The following is a 23,041-nucleotide window of genomic DNA, read 5'->3' on the forward strand; positions in this document are numbered from 1 at the left end:
TCCCCATCTTCCTCCTCCAGACTGTTGCTCTCCTCTCTCCCCTCTCTGCTCCCCGTTTTCATCTCAACTTGAACTATTCGTGCATTTAATTTTTAATGATACATGTAGAACTGGCTCAGTCCCAGTCTCCATCTCTCTCTCTCTCTCTCTCTCTCTTCCTCTCTACTCTCTGCTCCTCTCTTCGCCACCTGTTAGTGTCTCTCTCCTCTCCGCACTGGAATTCCCTCTTTTTTTATGAGGAGTTTCACACTTGCGCTATCGCTGAGGTAAGTCAACAGTTTATTCTTTTATTCAGAAATGTATACAGGTTGAATCTGCTGCTAAGGTTGGCAATTTTGTCATTTATGTGTATTTCTTTCCCTTCATTTCCCTGCATAAAATACACTTCATGTTTTACACCTCTTCTTTAAAAATGTTTCCTTTCGTTTCTTTCCTTCTTGTCTTTCTGTTTGGTTCATGTATGTGTGTGTGTTTTCTTTATATCTTTGCATGAGAGAATAAATCTAATGCAGTAAAAACCAGACTGGCAGACGGACACATTTGTTCTGCAGCAGACAGGTGCGACATGTTGCAGTCTGTTTTTGTATCTTCTTGTACCTGCTCCTTCACTTTTTTCACATCTTCCAACACACAGACACATGAGAAACACTCTCTCACTCTCTCTCACACACACACACACACACACACACACACACACACACGCACATTGAAGTTTACTCATCCCTGGCAGCTTGAAAATAACTTGACAAGTTCTCACTGTCACTGTGGTTAAGTATAAATGATGTGCTGACTATCAAGCTCTAATGAGTGGCTACAGTTTGCAGGACTCTACTATACCATCTGCCCATCAGCCAGTTGCTTGTTATTTAAAGGTGAAAGGAGCCCGCCGCAGGGGCCTATTGTATGTAGGACACAAGAGAAGAAGAAAAAAAAAAAAAACAGCTGAGAGAGAGGGGGAGAAAGATGCTTACATACCGACAGGTGGAATAATGGTGTCTGAGAGAGACTGACGGAGAGATAATGAGAGAGATAGAGATGAGAGAGGAAAATAAGGGGTGGATTAGAAAAGTGGAGATGAGAAGGTGTGGGGGGGGGTTGAGGTAGAGAGCCCCCATGCCTGTGATATGACTCTAATGTAAAGTGAAGGACCTAAAAGAGGAGGAGGGGAGGCACGGAGATATTCCTGACTGCTGGCTTCTGGCAGCTCCCTTCCTCCCTCTCGAAGCTGGAAACCTATGTATCCTCCATGAATTTATGTAAAAGGGGGCCATGCATGATATGCTGTACTGTACGTACTTACAAAACTAACAGCCGCAAGGATTGTGTGATTAGCTGCTGTGGACAAGTTGGGCCATTATCTTGTCGTGTATAGGAATTATGCAAAGTAGTTCAACCATGTGCTGTGGGGCTAAGAGTCACGTCTGTAAACATGCGTTAGCGCATAAAGACCTGTATAGTGTGAGGGTGAAATCTGTACCTTATTATTTTGAGTGTGCACTGCCACACTTGTCAGCAGCAAGATTATGATGAAAAGAGAAGATGAGAGAGATATTCCAGCTGGCAGCATGAGAGCGATCAATCACGAGTTCCCCGTGAGCTTCTGCTTCCCCGCGAACTGCAAGCCACCAGGCCTCCCGGTTGTACGCGTGCTGCTGCTTCTGCTGCTGCTGTTGCTGCTGCTGCCAGAGTTCGGGCTGCTCTAGCTTACGGCCACATCTGCCAGGGAGGCGACTGACTGCGCACATTATATCAACAGACATCCGCTCACAAGTCTGCAACTGCTGCACAGTGTGTGTGTAGAGAGATGATCTGATGGAAGTGTATCTGTATGTATGTTTGCTTGCATGCTTGTGTGAATGTATCGTTATATTTTTATGTGCCTGCTTTGAGGGATTATATATTACTCATAAGGACAGTCTTCATTATCTACTCATTCGCATTAATTTATCTTTTTCAATCAATTCTGGTGATAATCATCATCATCACAGGGAGTTTCATTAACTTGTTTTCACCTTGTCCTTCTCTTGAAATCTTCCAATTAAGATTATTTCCTTCTGTGTTATTTTATTGTTGTGGCAGACTGAAATGATATACTGTGTCTGTGATAAGCACTGGTTTATATTCTCTGTACATTCATTCGCCTTTTAACAAGAACCACGGAATCTTGTCCTAAAGTGCAAGAGTCTGAGGTTATCTCTGCGCTACTTAATTGAGCAGTGTTGAACTCTGACCAGTTCTTCTTTGAGTCAGAAGTCATTATTTGTGCTGTTGTGGTCCTTAGTGGCACCAAAATGGCTGCTGCTGGTTTTCAAAATGCAAGACGTCCATCATTTTCCATTCCAGAGCCAGTGCACTGTCAAAGTCTTTTCAGTCAAATGAGTCGAGGAAGTTTGCAGGCTGGCACGCTGCAGTGTGTTTCATAAGTTTGTTTCATCTCCAGCCAGGGAAAAGCTGGCTGTGCTGTGGTGTGCATCACCCGCTGTTGTGCTCACAGCAAAGAGACTGGACCGTACATGAAAAATGACCCCCACTGCCTGTTATTCTGCGGTCAATAGTCAGAGGCAACAATTTCAGAGCTACTATCTGCCAGGACGCCATCGGTCATGTTGAAGTCATCATCATGACTGAAGGATCTGAAATTAATTTGTTTACTGGTTTTGACCAGCATCATTAAAGGAATAGTTCAACATTTTGAGAAACACACTTATTCGCCCTGTTGCCGAGAGTTAGATGAGAATGTCTGTATGCTAAATATAAAGCTGCAGCCAGCAGCCAGTTATCTTAGTTTAAGGTGACCAGATTTCTGAAATGAAAACCAGGGACATTTCCAGTTCAGCAGTCAATATATCATTAAAATATCCAATGTTTTTATCTATGCAGTAAAAAAGGAGGACAGTTCTGGTTTCAGGTATTTTGACCATGGTAAACAGGGTTGTACTATGATAAAATTAACTTAACTAATAAGACTTAACTGTTTCCTCTCCTCTAATCTCTCTCTTCTTTTCTTCACTTGTCTTCCTTCTCTTTCCTCCTTCCCTTCTCTTTACTTTTCCACTTAATTCCTCACTCTCCTCGCTTCACTCTTTTTTAATCCCTTAATTCCCCCCCCCCACTCTCTTCTCCTCGTCGTTCAGTTTTGAATGATAAATAGTACACTATTAGATAACAGACTTTGGTAAACAGATTCCCATTGCTTGCCTCTTTTTTGTATTTCATAGATTAGAATAATAAATTTGCAGGCTCTATAATAATTTCTTTATTTTCCTCCTCTATCTCCTCAGCCTTCTTCCCATACAGTCTTTCTCTTCACCCTCCTCTCCACTCTCCCTACAAGGATTAAAGCAAAAAAAAATAAAAAAAATCTTCTGACCAATTTTTTTTTTTCAGGCCAAGTCATATTCCCCATCTACAATTTGTAAATTACAAGTTACAGAGGGCCCTCAAAACCTGCTAAACAAATAGCATGTTAAATATGTTAAATTAAAAATGGTACACTATATTTGGAGATTGCTCGGTAGCCTACATCCAAGTTGATTGTATGCCTACAAATCCTGTCACCTGGTAGTACGATCCCAAAGTCCCGTAACCCCACCCCTGATTGTAACCCTGGGTAACCTGGCTTGAAAAGACATTTGTGGGGATGTTGTGGATCCACTTGACACCTGCAACGCGAGACGTCTTTCTTTCCGGTCTGTTTTTAATTCACAGTTAAAAATGGGGACGTTTCTGGTGACAGCTCCAGGTCACCATAAACAGGGACTGTCCCGAGAAAACAGGGGTGTCTGGTCACCCTATCTTAGCTGGCTACAGAGTGGAAACAGAGGGAAACAGCTAGCCTGGCACTTTCCAAAGGTTAAAAAATCAGTCTACCAGCAGCTCTAAATCTCACTAAGGAACACATTATGTTCTTAATTCACGTTCCTTTCTATCTGTACAAAAACCACTGTGTAAAAAGGTACAGTACTAAGGATAGAACGCCCCCTCAAGGCCTGCTGTCTCTTGACAACAAAAGATGTGAGATGTTTGTAATCCACCCCCCTCTTATTTATTTCGGGAAGAGAGCAGACACATCAGCCTCGTGGTCAACTGCACTCCCTGCCATTACAACTTTATATAATCACCAGGACTGTTCTCGCCTTCAAAGTACACTGAAGAGCGATCCACCCTGTAAAGACTTCATTCTGCAATTACCTGTCTGTCTATGAAAGATTGTTAAGCACTTTAGATAACATCCGTGCCTCAGCAGTTCACACACACTGCAATTTCACCAAGGATGAGTAGGATTCGGGGGAGAACCCTACTGTCCATTATCCTTTATCCTCCCTGATAGGCTTGAGTTTATTCAGATGTATTCAATTGAAATGCAAATTTGTGCCTCTGCTATATTTTGTCATCTTATGAGTAATGTGTTTCTTTTTAAAAGAATTCTAATTATGTTGAAGGAGTTTTCAGTGCTGAGCAGTTTGAGATCACAGCTTCCCTATCACAAGTTCTTCGTTTTTGACTATATGGCAATGAGAAACTCCTATTAGGTGTGGCGATGACTCAGAGATGGCCAGATGCAGGAAAAGATCCTATTCATCACAAGCCATTTTACTAAGCTCACCTTGTTTCACTCTGTGTTGCAGATGAGAAAATGGGAAAGGAAGCTCATATCTGTGGATCAGTGTCTTCACTGTCTCTTTGGCTAAATGCATTCCAAAATTTCAATTTTTGTATTTCTGAAAAGAGATGTGATTTAACTTTCTAACTCTTCCTCCCTCCTTGTCTTTCCCTCTAGCTCTATGACTGTGCGAAAAGGAAAACGTTTAGGCATCTCCATCCAGGAGCACATGGCCATCGACGTCTGCCCGGGCCCCATCCGCCCCATTCGTCAAATCTCTGCTTATTTCCCTCGCCTCTCGCCCACTTCTTCCTTCTCTGAGCCGCTCTCGCCCAATCAGGTGGCAGCTCCCACCACACTCAGCCCTGGCAGCGCAGGTCAAGGTGGAGGGGCCGTCGGAAGGGGAGGAGGTGGAGGAGGCAGCGGCCTGTTATCACCGCTGTTACCAGGGGGGGCGGGTGGAGGGGGCTCACTGTCAGCCATGAGCAGCATGGACACCTCCATCGAGATCGACAGCTGTGACAGCGATGATAACAGTGAGTCACCTGAAAGTAATGACCTGGTTTCACTGAAGCTTCTTTGATTTTTTTCAAATGACCACTACCGTTAGCAAATTTTCTCAGCCGTAGCTCACTGGCATAAGCTAATGCTAATAATAAAGCTTGATGAGTTTGTAAAAAACTCCAAGTCCAGCTGACTTTTAAATGTTTCCAGCTGTTTTGTTTCCAAAGGAGAACCCTGTAAAAGTGGTCTTAAAGGAATAGTCTGACATTTTGAGAACAATTTGGGAAATTTAATAGCACTTTATGTCTCTTTTGTTTAATCCGTAGAAAAACCGCAGTGTAAAAACAATTGTAGGTGTGGTTATGTGCCAAACTATTTCTTGGCCAGGCAAAGCTTTTACCTTTGGACAGAGCCGGGCAAGCTGTTTCCCCCTGTTTCCAGTCTTTATGCTAAGCTAAGCTAACTGTCTGCTGGTTGTAGCCGCATGTTTACCGGTTTCAATCTCCTCACACACTCAGCATGAAAGAAAATAAGCATATTTCCCACATTGTTGAACTACTCCTTTAAACTAATAAAAAGTTGCTTTGTAAGTGTCTGTTTGAGTGGCTACATTGAGGCACGGCTAGACAATTTCTCATGCTGGGCTGTAGGTATTATTTCCCCCTGCCATCATTCTCCATCTTTGTTCCAGGCAATAAAGTCATCAGGACAAAAGCAATTAACAATGCAACTGACACACATTTTTTTGTGTATGACTTTTATTAACTGCCTTCCAGCCTCCCTGGGGACTTTAGAGTTTGACCTACTGTATGAGAGAGCCACCAGCTCCTTACACTGCACAGTCCTGAGAGCAAAGGTAAATACTGTCCTCTGAAAACTCCACCAGAGCCACCACAGCTAGTTGTTTTCAGTAGCACTGACTTTCTATTGCTACAAGAAAAAAGTTATCATGTAAATTTGTGTTGTGTTGTCTGTGTTGTTTTCCTGTATTCAACCTATGACACAAAAGATCTGTTCAGTCATTTTTCTAATATAGGCCTGTAAATCAAAAAAACAAATCCGGGATGTCGTTTGGTTGGCCTGTCGCTTCGTTCCAAACTGAAATATCTCAACAAATAAACGTTTTGTACAGACATTCACGGTCCCCAGAGGATGAATCCTAAGGACTTTGGTGATCCTTTGACTTTTCAAGAGTGTGCTGCTGTAAAAAAATGATCTCGTAGGTCGTCTGTGCAACTAGCTCATTACGATGATAGTTATGTTTTTTTTGTTAGGCGGTCCTCCAGTGACTGCAATAATCATGATGGGAGCAAAAGAAAAAGTCAGGAGACGTAGTATATATAGTGACAAAGTCTGCGCTAGGAGGAGGTTGGAGTGGATGGATGGATCAACATAACACAGAACTTCACAAAGGAGACAGCTGTTTGTTTCTCGTGTGAATCTAATAGTCAGCAGTTTATTTTATCCATGACTTTTCCACAACCTTGACCTCATGTTTATTGTTGTAAGCATGACAACGAAGGTCCTCTAAGCTTGTGGAAAGTGTTTATTTAAACCCAAACCTTCTCTAAACCTGACCACACCGTTACCACTTCATAAGCTTAAAAACGGGTTTGTAATTGTTACCATGACGACAAGGGTCCAGTACGCCTGCTGCTGGTACCATCCCGCAGGTGGTATCCAAAGATAGGGGCAAACAACCTATATGGTCATTTAGGTTGGAAGACTTGTTGGACCTTTCCTTTAGTGCCACCAGGAGATTGACATATTTGGCTTTTCATGAAATATCTCAGTAACTATTGTACTTTGTGCTCATTGCTAATTAGAAAGTGTTAGCATGGTAACATGTTAAACTAAGATGGTGAACATGGCAAACATTATACCAGCTGTACCTGTATTGTAAAGATGTTAGCATGCTGACATTAGCATTTATCTCAAAGCACTCCTCTCCCTAAGTAGAGCCTCATAGAGAAGCTAGCATGGCTGTAGAATCTTAGTCTCGTGTCTTCCAACCTTATGACTTCATTTAATAGCTGATAAAAGGTTTGAACCAGGGTACAGTCACACTAACTCAAAATAAAGCCTGCTGTGGTCATGGTTGAAAGCGACCAGCAAATCTAGATACAACAGCAAATGAAGTAGGGATTATACCTGTTGATATATCAAGTAAACTTTACATAAAAAAATATCCCCCCCTCTGAAGGTACTTCTTGATATTCAATCTTCAACTTGACCATTCTGACAGAAGAAGAAACAGATGAACAGCTATCGTTGTTTCACTAACTAAGAAAGGGAATTTAATGATCTTCAGGTACAGAGTTTATAGGTAAATTTATTCCATCATCCTGCTGCTGCGTTGCAGAAGATTTCAGGTTTCATCCTTAATTTTTTACATTGTTTTAAAGTTTTTGAGGTCTCTACACCATGTAGCTCGCTTGTAAACTGTAGCTATCTGTCAAATTAAAATTCCCCCACCTCACCTCTACCGCTGTGCTTAAGACATGTTATATCTTCTCTCTCTGTGTCTACAAGGGTCTGAAACCGATGGATTTCAATGGTTTGGCTGATCCTTACGTCAAACTGCATCTTCTGCCAGGAGCTTGCAAGGTCTGATTTTATTATCAGAACACACTGTAGTTTTGTCCCTGTTTTTCTACAATGGAAGAAGACCTTCAGACACCCATTGCCTAGGAATTTTGAGTGCACACTTCATTCATGCTATAATTTTCGAGTTGCATTATGAAAATGTGAGCAGGGTAAATCTGTACTAAAGCAAATTGACTTTGTAGCCAGTAAGAGCTTGTTTCCTGTTGAGATTGTTTGCTGTTTGCAGCTATTAGAAAAGGCTTAGACTTACATTATTGTTTTCCTCTCTTCTCTGCTGTGATGTGCAGGCCAATAAACTGAAAACCAAGACTGTTCGAAACACACTGAACCCTGTGTGGAATGAGACGCTCACCTACTGTGGAATCACAGAGGAAGACATGTACCGCAAAACACTCCGGTAAATATTTGCTGTAGAGATTTCCTTGCTGTTTCTGTATTCCTCACTTCCTGCCTCTCTGTTGTTTCTTTGCCATCACAAAGCTGACCCCTGCTTACAAAGGATTTCTTATCATCTTTCTCAATCACAGTCTTTTACTTGCGGTTTTTAGGCCTTTATTCTTTTTCTGTTTCATTATGTTCCATCTGTCCTTCTATCTCCGCTGATTCTTTGATCCTTACTCTGTCACCTCAACTTCATTCCTCCCTGTCCTCACATCTCTCCTGTCCACTAGGATCAGAAAAGATCTCCCCTCACTTCTTCTGAACCACCCCTTTCTCTTTGTCTTTCTCTTTGTCTCCCTGCCGTTCTCTCTTTCCAAGTTGCAGTGACAGATTGAGGTCAGGCTAAGCACCACGGGGTGTTTTAATTTCATTGACCCCCTCCAGAGGTGACGAAAGCTGCGAATTGTCTCTGCCAGTGACTAAAACTTTGCCATGGCACGCGTGGGAGAGGGATTTAAATAGGATCGACTGTTGATCTCTCGGGGGAAATTAGAGAAACTGGCCCTACTACTGTCCTACGACACTGTGTTTTTTCAGCATAGGCATTTAAGGATCAGGAGACAGAAAGTCCGACCTATTGAGACATGTAAACATTTTGAAGTAGTCCACTAAAATCAATGCACTGATGTTAGAAATTGTCTGCCAAGCTGTCTTTATCAGGGACTGAATGTGGCCACCTTTATACGTCTACATAAGTCTTTATCAGGATTAATCAATCCCAAAACATTTTAATATAGTTCAGCCATCCAAAAATCAACTGTAATAATTTGGTGTCTGTCCCTCATAATGTAAGTAAAAGTGTTTCCTTCCAGACTTGCATTTGAAACTTGAATTTCAACACAACAAAACATCCAGTGCAGAAAAGAGAGGTTTTCGAATTTCTCTACCGACAGCAGCTTAATTCGACTAGAAATCGATGCAACCACAAGATATGACACATTTTGAAAAATGAGCAGAAATGCAGAACTCTTATTTTTTTCCAACCTGGAGAAACTGCAGCTACATATTGTTTTTACATGTCCAGCTTCAAACCTGCAGAGAGCAAACAAATTGCAGCCAGTTCTCTAAGGGTTAATAAAAGGGAAATATTAGTAAATTTACTTTACTAATATCAGTCACATGAGCAGAAAAGCCTGTGAATTGACTCTTGAGCTGCTTACAGTATCAGTAGACATTTATTTTTACATGTTTGACATTGACATTTAAGTGGTAGCGTGTGTGGATTAGATTTATCACCCTCCTTTACTGAGATTATAAAATCTTTTTGATGCAGCAAATATGAGCTGCCATAGTGACAGTAAAATGTGAATATTATTTCATACTGTGTAACTGCACTCTTCGACCTCACTCACCACTCCATCCTTCAGCCCTTTTGATCACAGATGTTCTTTACTCATAAATCTATTGAACCATCTTTCTCCTCTCAGCGCTGACATATCTCCTTATTCTTATCTGCTCTCATCTTTTTTGCACCCAACCCTATTATTTTTTGCCTTTTCTCTCTTCCATGTTCATTCTTTCTTATTTTGCTGCCCTTCGATTTTGAACAGTTCAGGTCTCCTTTTGGCTAATAAGCAACTAGACTAGAAATTTCCTCTGGGGATATCTACCCATATCTGGGGTCCCCAGGCAACTAGCCTCTTACAACTTTCACATTTCTGCAATGCAATGTTTTATTACTGGAAACTGAAGGGAAGCAGGTGACTCTGGGGTTTCATTCGTTTGGTTATTAGGTCAGTTAAAAGTCAAACGAAACAGCAGATGAAGAGGCAGCATGTTCATATCTGTATTACTCCTTTGCCAGATTGCATTCTTCATTTTCTTCTTCACATTCCACGTCTTTCAATCACATTTACATAAAATGCAAAAAAAAAAAAACAATCAAACCAGATTCCAGTTAGCCTGTAGCATATTGACTCTTCAATTCGGCCTATAAACATGCACATATGCACACATAAATGACTCTTCACGCACACAGACACACGGATTTAAATAAAATCGTCCGTTTCTATCTCTGCCTTTCGCCCACATCACTCCATCCTTCACTCGGCAGCTTTTGATTTTACACATTTTACATATGAAGCCTCTCCCACCCACTTATGCATTTTGGATGACATTATGGCAGGTGTAAAAGTTTTCCAGGCCCATAAATATGGATTGACATAACTTTGCAGATGCTCTTTCACACTATCTAAGTTCCCAGGGGAAGGAAAATAGTAATTACTTAAACAATGTGTGGATACAGATGGTGGACCTTTCCTCATTATAATGTTGCCACAACATTAGGAATAATTAAATGAGTCACAAAATGTGATTTTGTTTGACCACCACTGTCTGTAAGTAAAGCACACTTTGTCTGTCCACTTTAAATTTTCTAACTTTGTCTCTGCCTCATGAATTTGCTACTTATTTTTACTCATTCCCCTCTCTCCCCATCTTTGTCTCTTGCTATCTGTCATTTTAACCCCCCGTCCCCCATCCACCGTCTCTCACTTCCAGGGTTTCCGTGTGCGATGAAGACAAGCTGACACATAATGAGTTCATCGGGGAGTCACGGGTGGCCCTGCGCCGTGTGAAGCCTGACCAGACCAAACACTTTAACATCTGTCTGGAGCATCCACCTCCTGTGAGAAGAAGAGCTCGGGGCAGAAAGAATAAAAAGAAGGATAGGAAAGAAAGACTAAAAGGAAGTAAAGAAGAAAATGAATGTGTATGAGACAGATAAATGACTGGAGGTTACAATAATGTTCAATATATCAAGACTTCCAGTCTGACTTTTTTTTCACAACCTGGCAACCCCAAATTTCTTTCCTTATGATTTATAAATTATCTAGGGAGCATTAGTAAATGATTTATTAACCACTGATAAAGCTTAACAACTCATCTCTCTATAAAGGGTGTCTTGTGGTACAGCTGAATTAAGAAAAGTCATGGTCTAATATAAAAATGCCGCCTATGCAGATACATTACAAAAGCATGTGGACATTCTACAAAGCACGCTGACAGTAATTGAAGGGCGATGAAGCCTGGCTCACAGTCGCTGTTAAATTCATCCAAAAGGTTTTGCTTGTGGTTTAGGTCAGTTCTTCCACACCAAACATGGAGAAAACCAAAAGAAAACTTTCTTTATGGGCCTCACTTTGTGCACAAGGGACACCGCCATGTTAAAACAGGAAACCGTTGCCACAAAGTTGGAAACATGCTATTGTCTGAAATATCATTGTATGCTGTAGCATTAAAACTTACTGTAATTGTCACTAAGGGGCCCAAACCAACCAAGAAAAACAGCCCCAAAGCAAAAGTACACAAAGGACAGCAGTGTCCACATACTTTCGGCCACACAATGTAAGCCAATATCAGCTAGTGAGATTGGTCTCCTGACATAATTGAGATGATTATTTCCTCCTCGAAATCACAAATAAAAGGTAAACAGAGGACAGAGTATCATATCCAATCCCCACAAATAGCTTTTTGTGCAGGCTTAATGTCAGCTGGGTCACACGTGGGAAAAGGTCACAGAGAGATTGGAGGAACAAAAGGTGAGGAGAAAGAGCGAGAGCGAGAGGGGGGCCAGTGGAGCGTCAATAGGAAGAGAGAGCAAGTGAGAGAGATGAGAAACAAATGGATTAAAAAATAAAAGTGGTGGAGAGCAGGGGGCATGTGTGTGTGAAAAGAGGCAGGGGGGTTCTGGGTTTTTTGTTCTTTATGAGTTGGGAAGGGCTGTTGGTATTAAATTGGCCCTCTGAGGCCTGGTGGCCACTCTGCGATCAAAGTTAAAGCCCCTCTGTCATCCTGCAAACCAGACGCTGTGTCAGACCTGTAATTTTCAAAGTGGCCTCACCCTCGACTCAATACGTCTACCCCTTCCTCTTCATCCTTTCCTCCTCTAAGCTGCTTGTACAGCTTTTCTGTCAGTCATATCCCTTATTATTTATCTCTTTCTCTCCTTTCTGCTCTCTTCGCCTCTAGCTACCATCACCGACTGCAATGAGCACAGCCCTGAGAGGAATCTCCTGCTACCTGAGAGAGGTGAAAACATGACTCCCCTATCTAATTTGGTCAACATGACTCTCCCTTTGTATGTCTGTCCTCTTACAGTCCAGCTTTCAAACTGTCTTAAAGGACTACGTCCAGTTTTTGGGGCTGTTTGGTCACCCTGTCCATTATGGAACTCAGTGACTAAATGGCTCAAATGGTTCAATGGTTCCTGTGTCTTAGAATTTTTCTGCTCTAGCACACAGACTATGACAGCTTATCCTAAAAGTATGAGAATAGAAATGTTAGTAATCCACGGTTACCATTAATTTTCATTCTATGGCCTTCATCATTCTTCATTTAAGAATCACTTGCACGACAAGTTTAACTGTTTACATCTAACTTGTGACAAGACAAGATGTTCATTGATGGATTATATAAGCAAAATTAATCCACAACAATTTACCATTGAAGTCATTTGTCAAGCGATTTGCTTTTTTGCTTTGTTTGTTGAGGATTACACCTTGGACACCAGATATATATATATAATACATATATATATTATATTATATATATTATATATAATATTTTTCACTATTATCTGACATTTTATAAACTAAACAGTTCATCAGTAATCAGAGAATACAATCAACAGATTGATTGATGATGAAAATAATCACATTTTATCACCTACTTGTTGAATTTCATGTTTAATTTTACTAAGACTTGCCAGCTATGATGTGTACAAATTGTGTATACCTGACCTCACAGCTAACCATTTTGCTTTTTAACGTACGTTCTCTACTGTTCCAGGCATCTAATAGTTTAGATTCATTTCCGTGTGACATGAAAATCGTTTAGCCAACTCACTTCAGTCATGTAACCCATTAACCCAGCATTAATTTATTGTTCCGATGTAATTAAGTCCAATACATTTCAAATCAACCTCTGGTTAAACTGGATAATTGAGTTTGATTTTTGTATCACGTGGAAATGAATGAAAACTAATGGCTGCCTGACGCATTAATGTTTAAGTAGCCTTTTGCTGTTGTAGATGGTCAAAGTGGAGCAAATTTGAACTATTTTGTATTTTAATTTTTAATTTTTACTTTCAAAGGAAGGAAAAATTATTAAAATGTAACTTGTACAAAGTATTTGATGAAACTACATTGAAAATAGGCCAGATTTTTTTTCACTTTCATTGAAGAAAATCGGAGTTAAATGACTCAATTACAGATTAAGTGACTCGATAAGAAGGAGAATTTGTGCACTGAGAATGTATTATATTTTACAAGCAGATGATATGTTTTGTCTTTGTCCTCTATTGTTTTGTATTAATTTTTTTTATGAATTTTTAAAAAATAATTTTCTGAACAAAGAAAGGAAAAAAAGAATACCCAGCAGCTAACATTAGCCACTACAGGGCTCTTGTCATACCAGACCAAATAAGGTTGTAGCAGCAAAACCCCTGAGTGTATTAAATTGATCAACGGTGTTTTCTTTTTTTAATTAAATATGAATTTAACCTTTAATTTGTAAGAGGAAGAATGGTTTTATGTAATGGTTTTTTTTATATTTTTTCTTTTGCAAGTTACAAAAATATAAAGAATACATAATTTCTATTGAAGGAGTGAAAACTTGCAAACACAGTGTTCTGTTCTTCTAATTAATAATCCAATATCAGAGCTGTAACAAGCTCTTAATGTCTCTGTTTTTTTAGACATAGAGATAATTTTAGAGCCAATCCTCTCATCACATATTCGGTAAATTAACAAAGGGGCCAAACCGAAGGACCAGCGTTGCTCTTTAACTTCATTAAGATAACTGGAGTGAGACAGCTGCCTCTGTGTTCCTCACCATATTCAAGTTTGTTTAGTGTGCCTGCTGATAATCTTGCCTATTCTCTCGCCTTGCAAACCCACCAACAAATTTATCTCATTCCCATTCATCAGTCGCTGCATGTGTGTAGCTTTGCGTAGCTGACTGCACATTGATGCCTGTTTATTTCCCCCCTCCCTAATGAGTTGCTCTCTATCGATCTGTGAAGGTCTGAGCTGTTTTATTATCAGATACCTGGTACAAATTGTCCTCACTAATTGCGAGTTTTAAAGTCTCCTACTCATTGGCGACAGATGGGGAACTGGCTGTTGGCAGTAGTGATAATTCCCAAAGAAAAAAGGGACTGAGAGAGGGGAAAGACAGGGAAAGAGAGAATTAGGGAAAAGAAGGGGGCAAGCTGTTGACACAGTTAGAAACAGGGAAGGATGAGCATGCGGGAGTGTGGGACGCGTGGCATATTGATCGCCTTGGCTGCGTCCACCTTTTGCCTGAAGATAAGACTTAATGAGAGATGAAGAGATCGAAAGGAGAGAAAAATACAGGAGTGATGGAACTCATTTTATAATAGAATTACATCATAGGCAATAAAACAAAGCCTTCTCCTTTTTCTGTGGTGAAACATCAAAGATAACAGAGCTGAAAATCATGCACCTGCGGAGATGAAAATCCTGAAATAGCAAATGTGCATCTTTCCTATAAATAACATACATGTATTGGTGCTTTTGGCCATGAGGGTGAGTCACAGTCCTACGAGAACATTGTCTACGCCTTTTTCACCCTCTGTTGCTGTTTCCTCGCTTTCTTTCATCTGTCACTTTGAATCTACTCTGTTGTTCCGTTGTTTGATGTGGTCCATGGAAAGTACTCAGTCCAGGGGCGACAAAGTGCATTAATATGGCTTAAAGGCGGGTGCTTCAGTTTGTCCAAGACAGGTCTTTGCCATCGGACCGTCTGCGCTCCTGTTTTGTTCTCAGCGACAGTGATGGTTGGGTCTGTCTCTGAGCTGTGGCAAATGTTAGATGAAAGTCAATGTGCTCTTTAGATGAGTCTGCTTATGAGAGGGAGAAGAGAGATGAGCCACATCACAACGAGGAACTCGAAGTACACTTTAAAACAAGACCACGTTACTTTTGAAAGTAGAAGTGACACATTTTTCTTCTTAGAAATAAAAAGTTGGATTCATAAACAATAAAATTCACCCTTGCTGGACCCAATACACTAAGGGGTTTTTGAAGCTACAGCCCAAATGACCAGTAGCATATGATGGCTAATGTTTGCAACCCAAAAATGATAGATATTACTTTATAATGAACATTACTGAGTCATTTTGCCGACTTTATGACTCTTCCTCACTTGTATTACTGTTAACAATTATGCTACCTGACCAGAATCAAGGGCTTTTTAGATAAGGAGTCAGGTTTTGTGTGGGGTGTGGGCCATTTAATTCTAAAGAGTTGGACCAGGTCCAGGTTTAATTATTTCTTAATGTAATTTCTCTTTCTGAGTGTAATTTATCTTGTAAGTAGACAAACATCGACAAGTGGAGTGAGGAAAAGAGCGTAGCCGGGAAAGGCTTAGCTGGTAGGCTAACGGTCAGTAACGATTGAAATAAAGCGGAAACCTTGAGTCTCTGAGGTGCTTTGGGTCTCAAATTTGGCAGCAATAGTTATGTTCAGTCTGTTCGGGTCTTAAAGACATGGTGGGTAACAGCTGGAGTTGTATGTTAGGCCCATACAGATGTCTACTACTGTTACACTGTGTTTTAGCATTCATCCTGTCACTAGTGGCAAACGAAGCCACTGTTCATTAAAAGTTAGGCTTGTTTTAATATTTCCTGTGCTTCCAGAGGGAAATCTGTATTTGAATGATTTATTTAAACTGCAGCTCTAAACCTACATCAATTGATTTTTTTGGCCTTTGTAAAAACAAAATTGGCATATTATGACCTCATTAAATTGATATGGTGAGCGTGTAAGCAAACAGCTGTTGCTTATTTCCACATTGACCAGACACAGAATAACATCGGCATTCATCTGAAGTCGTGTTTTAGCTTTGTTTAGCCCTCCAATAATTCCTGAGGGAAATATATGGTTCTGTAGCTGCTAAAGGCTCCATCAATTCTCATCAGCTGGTCGCTAACGTGTGTGTCTGTCATTTGATGCTGAGCAGGAAAGTGTACATTGGATATATTGGAGCAGCTGGATATCACGCTGATGGGAATGGTGACAATAAACCAAAAAAGTTGCGGTCTGTTAAACTAAAACAATGTTTGAAGATTGCTATAAAGCTCCGTAGAGGTGAGAGGATCAGCAGAGTTGGGTGATGATTCTCTGAGGGTTTATCACTTTGAGCGACCCCTTTTACATTACATATAGTCATTCAATCCACAAGTAATACAAAATTACCAATTACAGCAGCTTTAAGGAAGTTTTAACATTGTTGCCTGTTTCATCAGCAGGGCGTGGTGCAAGACTCTGATGTGTCATTTTCAGTATATTAGGCATCTATTAGGCATTTAACTCTGAACCTTAAGTCACTAATTAACGAGCTATAAATGCAGCTCACGCACCTCTTCCCTATTTTTTTCCTTCTGATCTGTTATATCCCCTCTCTCCTTCAGTGGGAGACGGAGCAGCAGAGGAGTCTAGAGGAGAGAGGCCGTTTGCTGCTCTGCCTGCAGTACCTCCCCCCGACTGGTGATGGCGATGTGAAGGGCGAGGCCAAAGAGAGGGCTCGCGGCGGGCTGTGTGTGGGCGTCAAACGCTGTGCCCACTTGGCCGCCATGGATGTCAATGGCTACTCAGACCCCTACGTTAAAACGTAAGGATGACGTCAAACCACTGACTGAAAGCCATGGGATTTATATGCATTGCTGTATTTGATTAAAAATGGAAGAATGTTTGTATCTTAATGAAAAACAAAAGATAATTTAACCAGCAACTCTAGCACTTATTTGGACCCATTTAAAATCATGAGTACACACTACACACAGCTTAGACTGATCAACTGTCAATTGATGATTCTCATTTCAGAACAATTTCCACATGACCTATCCAGCGCCAATCTCCCTCTCCACCATTATACCTGTGTTTGGTCGTAACTAGCCGTTGGCTCATATTGACCCCATGAATCACCTTTTGTCGCCACTCATGAATGATATATGGCTTGAGTTAACCCTGCATAAGGTAATGGTGACAGATGAGAGCAGCTTTCACACGAGTGGAAGCAATTGAGAAATATGTCACTCATTCATCAAGATAGTGGCAACAGTGTGCGTGTGTATTGACAGCCTTCAAAATGGACTGAAAGGCAGTGACATGATCTAATGTTATGGGCGTACTGTATCACGGAGGAGATGCAGGATTAAGAAAAAGAGAGTCGGGTGCTATTGTTAGTGTCAGAGAGGGTCTCTGGAGTTCCATTACTCACTGATGAAAGAAAAGCAATACTGTGTGTGTGTGTGTTTGTTTGTGTCTGTGCCAGAGAGGAGCATGAAGGTCCCTGGGTTGAATGATGCACCCTGACAGAAACTGGACAAAAGCCTTTTAAAATCCCCCTTCTTCTTCACTCATTGTTCTCCTGAATGCTGATTCTGGCTCTGAGGGTTTTTCTGGAATGAGAAAGGCACTAAACAACCTCCCATCACACACACACACTCATACACACACATAAAAATAGGCATGACACCATGCTCTCCTCACCTCAGTATACACTCACAAGCTCACTTCCCCTTTCCTGTCATGCCTCAAACTCAAGTTTTCTCCCTCCTTAATCACATCCACCGAACCTACGCATACATCGCTCACACATCCACAGTAAAAACATCATGCACCTTGTTTCATTTGGGATGCGTGCTTGCATCTGTGCCCTTTGGCAGGAGCTTTTTCTCAGATGCTTTGTTGTGTCTGAGAGCGTGTGGGAACATACGCTCTCCGAGCTGTAGGTGGTGGGTGGAAAGCAAATGTGAATAGAGATTTTGCCACGCTCCTTCCAGCTGGTTAAAACAAAAAAAATCCTGAGAATTTTGTGACAGCTCGCACAGGGATGCTGAGCTTTTCCAATCTGTGCTGTGAAGGAATTACTGATGAGTCCTCACACTCACACAGGGTACGTTTCACAAATAATACATGATAACCTTTAAGGGAATATTATGACATTTTGGGAAATGTGGCTCTTTGCTTTCCTGCTGAGAGTTAGATGAGGAAATTGACGCTACTGTCTGTCAGTTCAATATGACGCTACAGCCATTAACTGGTTAGTGTAGCTTAGCACGAAGAGTAAAAACGGGAAAACAGCTAGCCTGGCTCTGTCTAGAGGTAACAAAGTCTACCTACTAGCAGCTCAAAAGCTAATTAACACGTTATCTTGTCTTTATTTAATCCTTACAAAAAAAAAGTGTAAATACAACATGGGGTTCCCAGAGCCTGGAAACTGGAGACTTGAAATAGCCATGAAAAAGATTGGCACAATAACAGTCTGTCAAACCACAATGTGACATTTTTACACTAAATTTTGAACTTTAGCACTGCTGGTCAGACAGATTTTGTTGATTTGTTTTGTTTTTTGGTTTTTTTTGACAGAGCCAGGCTATTTTTTTTTTTCCCATTCCCAGTTTTTGTGATAAGAGCTAACCATCTGCTAGCTGGATCTTCATATTTAGCTTTGAGACACGACAGAGATATAAAACTTCTCATCTAACTCTCTCATCCGTGCTACAGGAGCAGATACACTTTTTTTGTGATTTTGTTCCTTTGGACAGAGCCAGGCTAGCTGTATCCTCTTGTTTCCAGTGTCTGTGCCTAGCTAAGCTAACCGGCTGCTGGCCGTAGCTTGATGTTCAACATAAAAGAATTACTCTCAACAAGAAAACAAATAAACATCTTTCCCAAAATGAAGACCTACTTCTTTAAGTGATTACTTTTCTGAATCACCTGTCGGTAAAGAAATCACTATGAATGAAGTAAAAGAGTGACAGGACAGAAAACACCAAACAGACCAAATCTATCCATCACTGACAGTCATTTCTGAGTCAACATAGTGATTATTTATAAGTATGAACTTATTCTGATCTTAAAATAGGTGTAGCTGGTATTTGCAGGTATCATTAGTGCTTTCCTATTTCTTTTCGCAGTACTGTGACTTTATAATGACCAGACTCATGTATGATGGTATCACATTTCTCTGTCCCAGGTATCTCAAGCCAGATGTTCACAAGAAGTCCAAGCACAAAACTGCAGTCATAAAAAAGACTCTCAACCCAGAGTTTAATGAGGTAGCTATCCATGTTTGTGTACGTGCATGTGTATAACTGTGGGAGCAAGAAGCACATTTGAAATGGTCGAATGTAAAGAGACAGCTCATTTAAACTTACTGCATATAGTTGTCAGAGACAATATGTTGCATACAAAGTTTCTGCAACCTTTTTGTAAGGCAGCCAATTAAAGTCTGCATATTATCATCTGCTACCTCATTAGTGAGTTTTTTTAGACGTGTATAAAAGAAAAGCAACATGTATGGTAAGTGTAATCTTCTGACCTTTGCTCTTGCCCACTCATCCCTTTTCCCTCTTGGTTGTCACCCAGGAGTTCTTCTACGAAATCTCTTTCTCAGAGTTAGCCACCAAGACGCTGGAGGTCACAGTGTGGGACTACGACCTGGGGAAGTCCAATGACTTCATAGGTGAGCTGACACCACAAGCACGCTGGCAGCTAATAATTTCCTGCCGGTGATTTTGGGATCACTGATTAGCGGGCTGGCTACTTTATTAGCAGTCTAATAACCCTGTACTGATGGCAGATGTTGCCAAGGATATTTTAAGATATTCTCTACTACCGGCTATCATCTGGGTGCAGCGCTGTGTGTAACTTTCAGGGATTAGTCGCCAGAAGGGTGTCACTGATATTTTGGCTGAAAACGAGCTTCGTACTATACTTGCTCTATGAGTGGGAGTAGGGCATTTCACAATTTGAGCAACCTTTTGCCTACTTTTACTTTTTTTCTAGTATATTCTAAAGTTTTTCTGCTTTACATTAGTTAAAAGTTAATTATAGGGTTTTTCTTTACATTTTTTTTTATTTTCAACAAATCCTAAGAAAAGACCGAAAACCGACAGTGTGTTAGTCTGTCTCTCGGTTCTTTCAGTATTCCCATCCCAATTCATTGCTCATAGCCCCAAGCCCACTTGTTCCCAGTGGAGACGTAAATCAGGTAACAAATATATAGTTTCATTTTTTAAAAATGCTCAGCAATTTCCTAAAACAGCTGGGTACCGTAGTTCTCAGCACAAGTCAGTCAAACAGGAGTAATTAGTACATTAGTTGTGGACTATTTTCATCTTTGGTTTTAAAAACACATTCTGTCCTCTGGTGAGTATCACCAGCAGCAGGACAGTGTATATTTGGAACTGAGTCAAAATAACTACAGCTCCCGTGTTCATGGTGATGAAGGAACATGTCTCCTAGTGCAATGGTGTGGCTCACTGATGTGTTTTTAATGGTTTTTAGACAACAATGGAGCCCTACAGCACAGAGGGATAAGTTATATCAAGCTTTGTCTACACAGACAATATTTGTTAGTAGGACACTTTCTTAGGTTAAGTTTTTATTGAAAGAGAATACTTCATTACAATTGAACTCAGTAAAAAAAAAAATGAAATCATTAGTAAAGGTCAACTAGCATCTGAACCTGGACAAACTGTGGAGCCAGTCACAATAGGAAGGCAGTGATGAGAAGAAGAGCAACCAGACGTAACTTTGTTCTTATTATTTTGTCATTTCAACCTTTTCCTCTGAAACGAATCCACTTTGAACTCTGTCAGCTGTTTGACGTTATTAAGATCACATGCAATAATGATCTACTTTCAAAAATGGCAACTCAGTCACTTTTATTGTGTGTACATTTTAAAGAAGAACACTTTTTTAATCATTAGACTCTTTTTGTCTCAGCCCTCGAATTTTCTTTTGAAATAGAAATGGAAATGTATTAATGTCTATGAATAATCATACAAACAGTTTCGGACAAAAGACAACAAAATGTGCAATTGCTGATAATGAAACAGTACAGTAGAAAACAAAACAAAGCAATGACACAATTCAGAGGATTTTTTACAGACCCAAAAGGTGTAGGTTGAAGCTACAGCTAGTTATGCCCACTCTTCTTACAATACACAACCTATTTGGCATCAGAAGTAATATCAGACAAAAACATACTAATGCCAACATGCCATTCTGATAATACATTTTCTGTTCATTTCGAAACATTTTGACTTGCTCCTCACTGTTTGCTTATTAAACGTGCACTTTCCTCTCTGCTTAGATTGACTGATATCACTTTTTTGTCTCTGCTCTTGTCAGGGGGTGTGTCCTTAGGGTGTCACTCGCAGGGAGAGACTCTGCAGCACTGGATAGACTGTCTGAAGAACAAGGGGGCGAAGGTGGAGCGCTGGCACACGCTGACCAACGAGTTGCCTGGATCCACACTGCAGGAATGAACTGAGCCTCCTCCACTGCGCTGACACTGAAGAGACTGCCTGAGGAATGGGGACCAGAGACGTTTCATGGCATGTTCTGAGGATTTTCTGCATGACTATGACGGATTCATATCCTGCTTACTTTGTGTCATAAGAGTTCATAATTCATAACAACACACCCAAAGGCGGCACGTTCAGAGATCAATGCTATAATCTTGGATCTAAATAAACCTGATGCAAATCTGGGAAACCATCCCTACCACAAAGCTATGAGTGTGAGAATTTTCATAACCATATTCATAGGGATCCATGTATTTCTTTTGTGGATTTTACATCTAAATGCTCCCCTCCACTGCTCCAAACTGGTCAGATCTCAGTCAACGAGAAAAATTGAAATCGTGCAAGAGAACAAAATGAGGGAGAAAGCGGAATTATTCTGCACATCGACTCTCATGTCGTCCCTCATGTCAGGTTTGTTTGCTCTAATTAAATTTGGCCTGTTATTTTCATCAACTGCTGACATTAAAACCCCACCATTATGACCATCTGTCTCACAGAACACGTACAGTACCTCTCCCTTGCAATAATATTTTGCCTAATGCTTCCTAAGATTTCCAAGTGGTCTTAATACTGTCAGATGTTTTGTATGTATTGATCTGATTGCCACTGGATTGCCTGTAGACAGCACAACCTAATAAGATAATTGGTTCTTCCACATTGATGGTTTGTGTCAGTTATTTGCATGTTTGGTGTTTACGGAGCAAACTAAAAGACAAGTGTGTGCCAGACTCTGCTGCAGGATGAAACATTCATCATTGTGTTGTTCCCAACTCTTCTGAGGTGTGTTGCTCTGATTAACTAAAGGGAAGTTTTGTTTTTGTTTTTGTTTTTTGGTTTTTATGTTTTTTGTTTTTTGTCAATGGTAACAGTTCTTTTTTAAAATGTTGTTCACAGTTGTTTGATGCGTAAGCTCCAATATCACTGCGTCGGTTTCGTGTTGATGACACGTTGATGTTAACCTACTTTTGCTTCCTTGATTTGCAGGGAAGAGGATGGTGGTGCGATTGACAAAAACGTTCCAGAGCAGATTGTTTAGTGGAGAGTTGTGCATGGTCTTACTCTGACAGACAGTAAATAAAATCATCAGCCCTTGTTCAATATCTGAATATCACATATGAATGCTGTATACAGCACAGTGTCGTCTGGGAACACTCTCCATTGCTGCTGCTTTACTATGGATTGCAGGTTTTACTTGTGCTCGGTCTCGTGGTAAAAGAGGCATGCTGAAAATATCAGTGTTGTTCATATGTAAATATATATTGTGTTTCACTTGCTTTGGATGTTTGTGTTTTGGAACATAAAGTGTGCAGGGTTGTTTCCTTTTTTTTTTTCATAAAACATTCATATTGATTTATTGCGTGCATCACTGAATTTCTATTATATTTGCTCCATGGTTCCAAAGGGTCCTCTTTGAATCTCCAGTAAAGCCAACACTGCCACCTTGTCTCCAGGATATGCAACTGCAGCCTCTTCTCTGACTAAGGTTGGCAGAAGTGATCCAGGAGACCTGTCCGAGGAGCAAACAGACAACGGTGAAAGAAAAT

At 40.6% G+C, this 23,041-nt stretch overlaps 1 protein-coding gene across 2 annotated transcripts in view; it reads left to right on the forward strand.

The window, feature by feature from the left end:
* The window catches only part of LOC120794370 (double C2-like domain-containing protein alpha), a 26,875-nt gene extending 4,064 nt beyond the window's left edge, over window positions 1-22,811 (forward strand). Inside the window, exons 2-11 of one of the 2 annotated variants that reach the window (XM_040135395.1) lie at window positions 4,781-5,139; window positions 5,884-5,963; window positions 7,640-7,714; window positions 8,002-8,111; window positions 10,655-10,781; window positions 12,125-12,184; window positions 16,590-16,789; window positions 19,160-19,241; window positions 19,552-19,648; window positions 21,322-22,811. In XM_040135395.1, the coding sequence (XP_039991329.1) occupies window positions 4,785-5,139; window positions 5,884-5,963; window positions 7,640-7,714; window positions 8,002-8,111; window positions 10,655-10,781; window positions 12,125-12,184; window positions 16,590-16,789; window positions 19,160-19,241; window positions 19,552-19,648; window positions 21,322-21,458 (1,323 nt within the window). In that variant the 5' untranslated portion in view covers window positions 4,781-4,784 and the 3' untranslated portion in view covers window positions 21,459-22,811. The remainder of the gene's footprint in view (window positions 1-4,780; window positions 5,140-5,883; window positions 5,964-7,639; window positions 7,715-8,001; window positions 8,112-10,654; window positions 10,782-12,124; window positions 12,185-16,589; window positions 16,790-19,159; window positions 19,242-19,551; window positions 19,649-21,321) is intronic. The other variant, XM_040135396.1, reaches the window with a different exon arrangement.
* The last annotated feature ends 230 nt before the right edge of the window (window positions 22,812-23,041 follow it).

This window comes from Xiphias gladius, chromosome 9 (assembly GCF_016859285.1).
Source record: "Xiphias gladius isolate SHS-SW01 ecotype Sanya breed wild chromosome 9, ASM1685928v1, whole genome shotgun sequence".
NCBI classification, from domain to species: Eukaryota; Metazoa; Chordata; class Actinopteri; order Istiophoriformes; family Xiphiidae; genus Xiphias; species Xiphias gladius.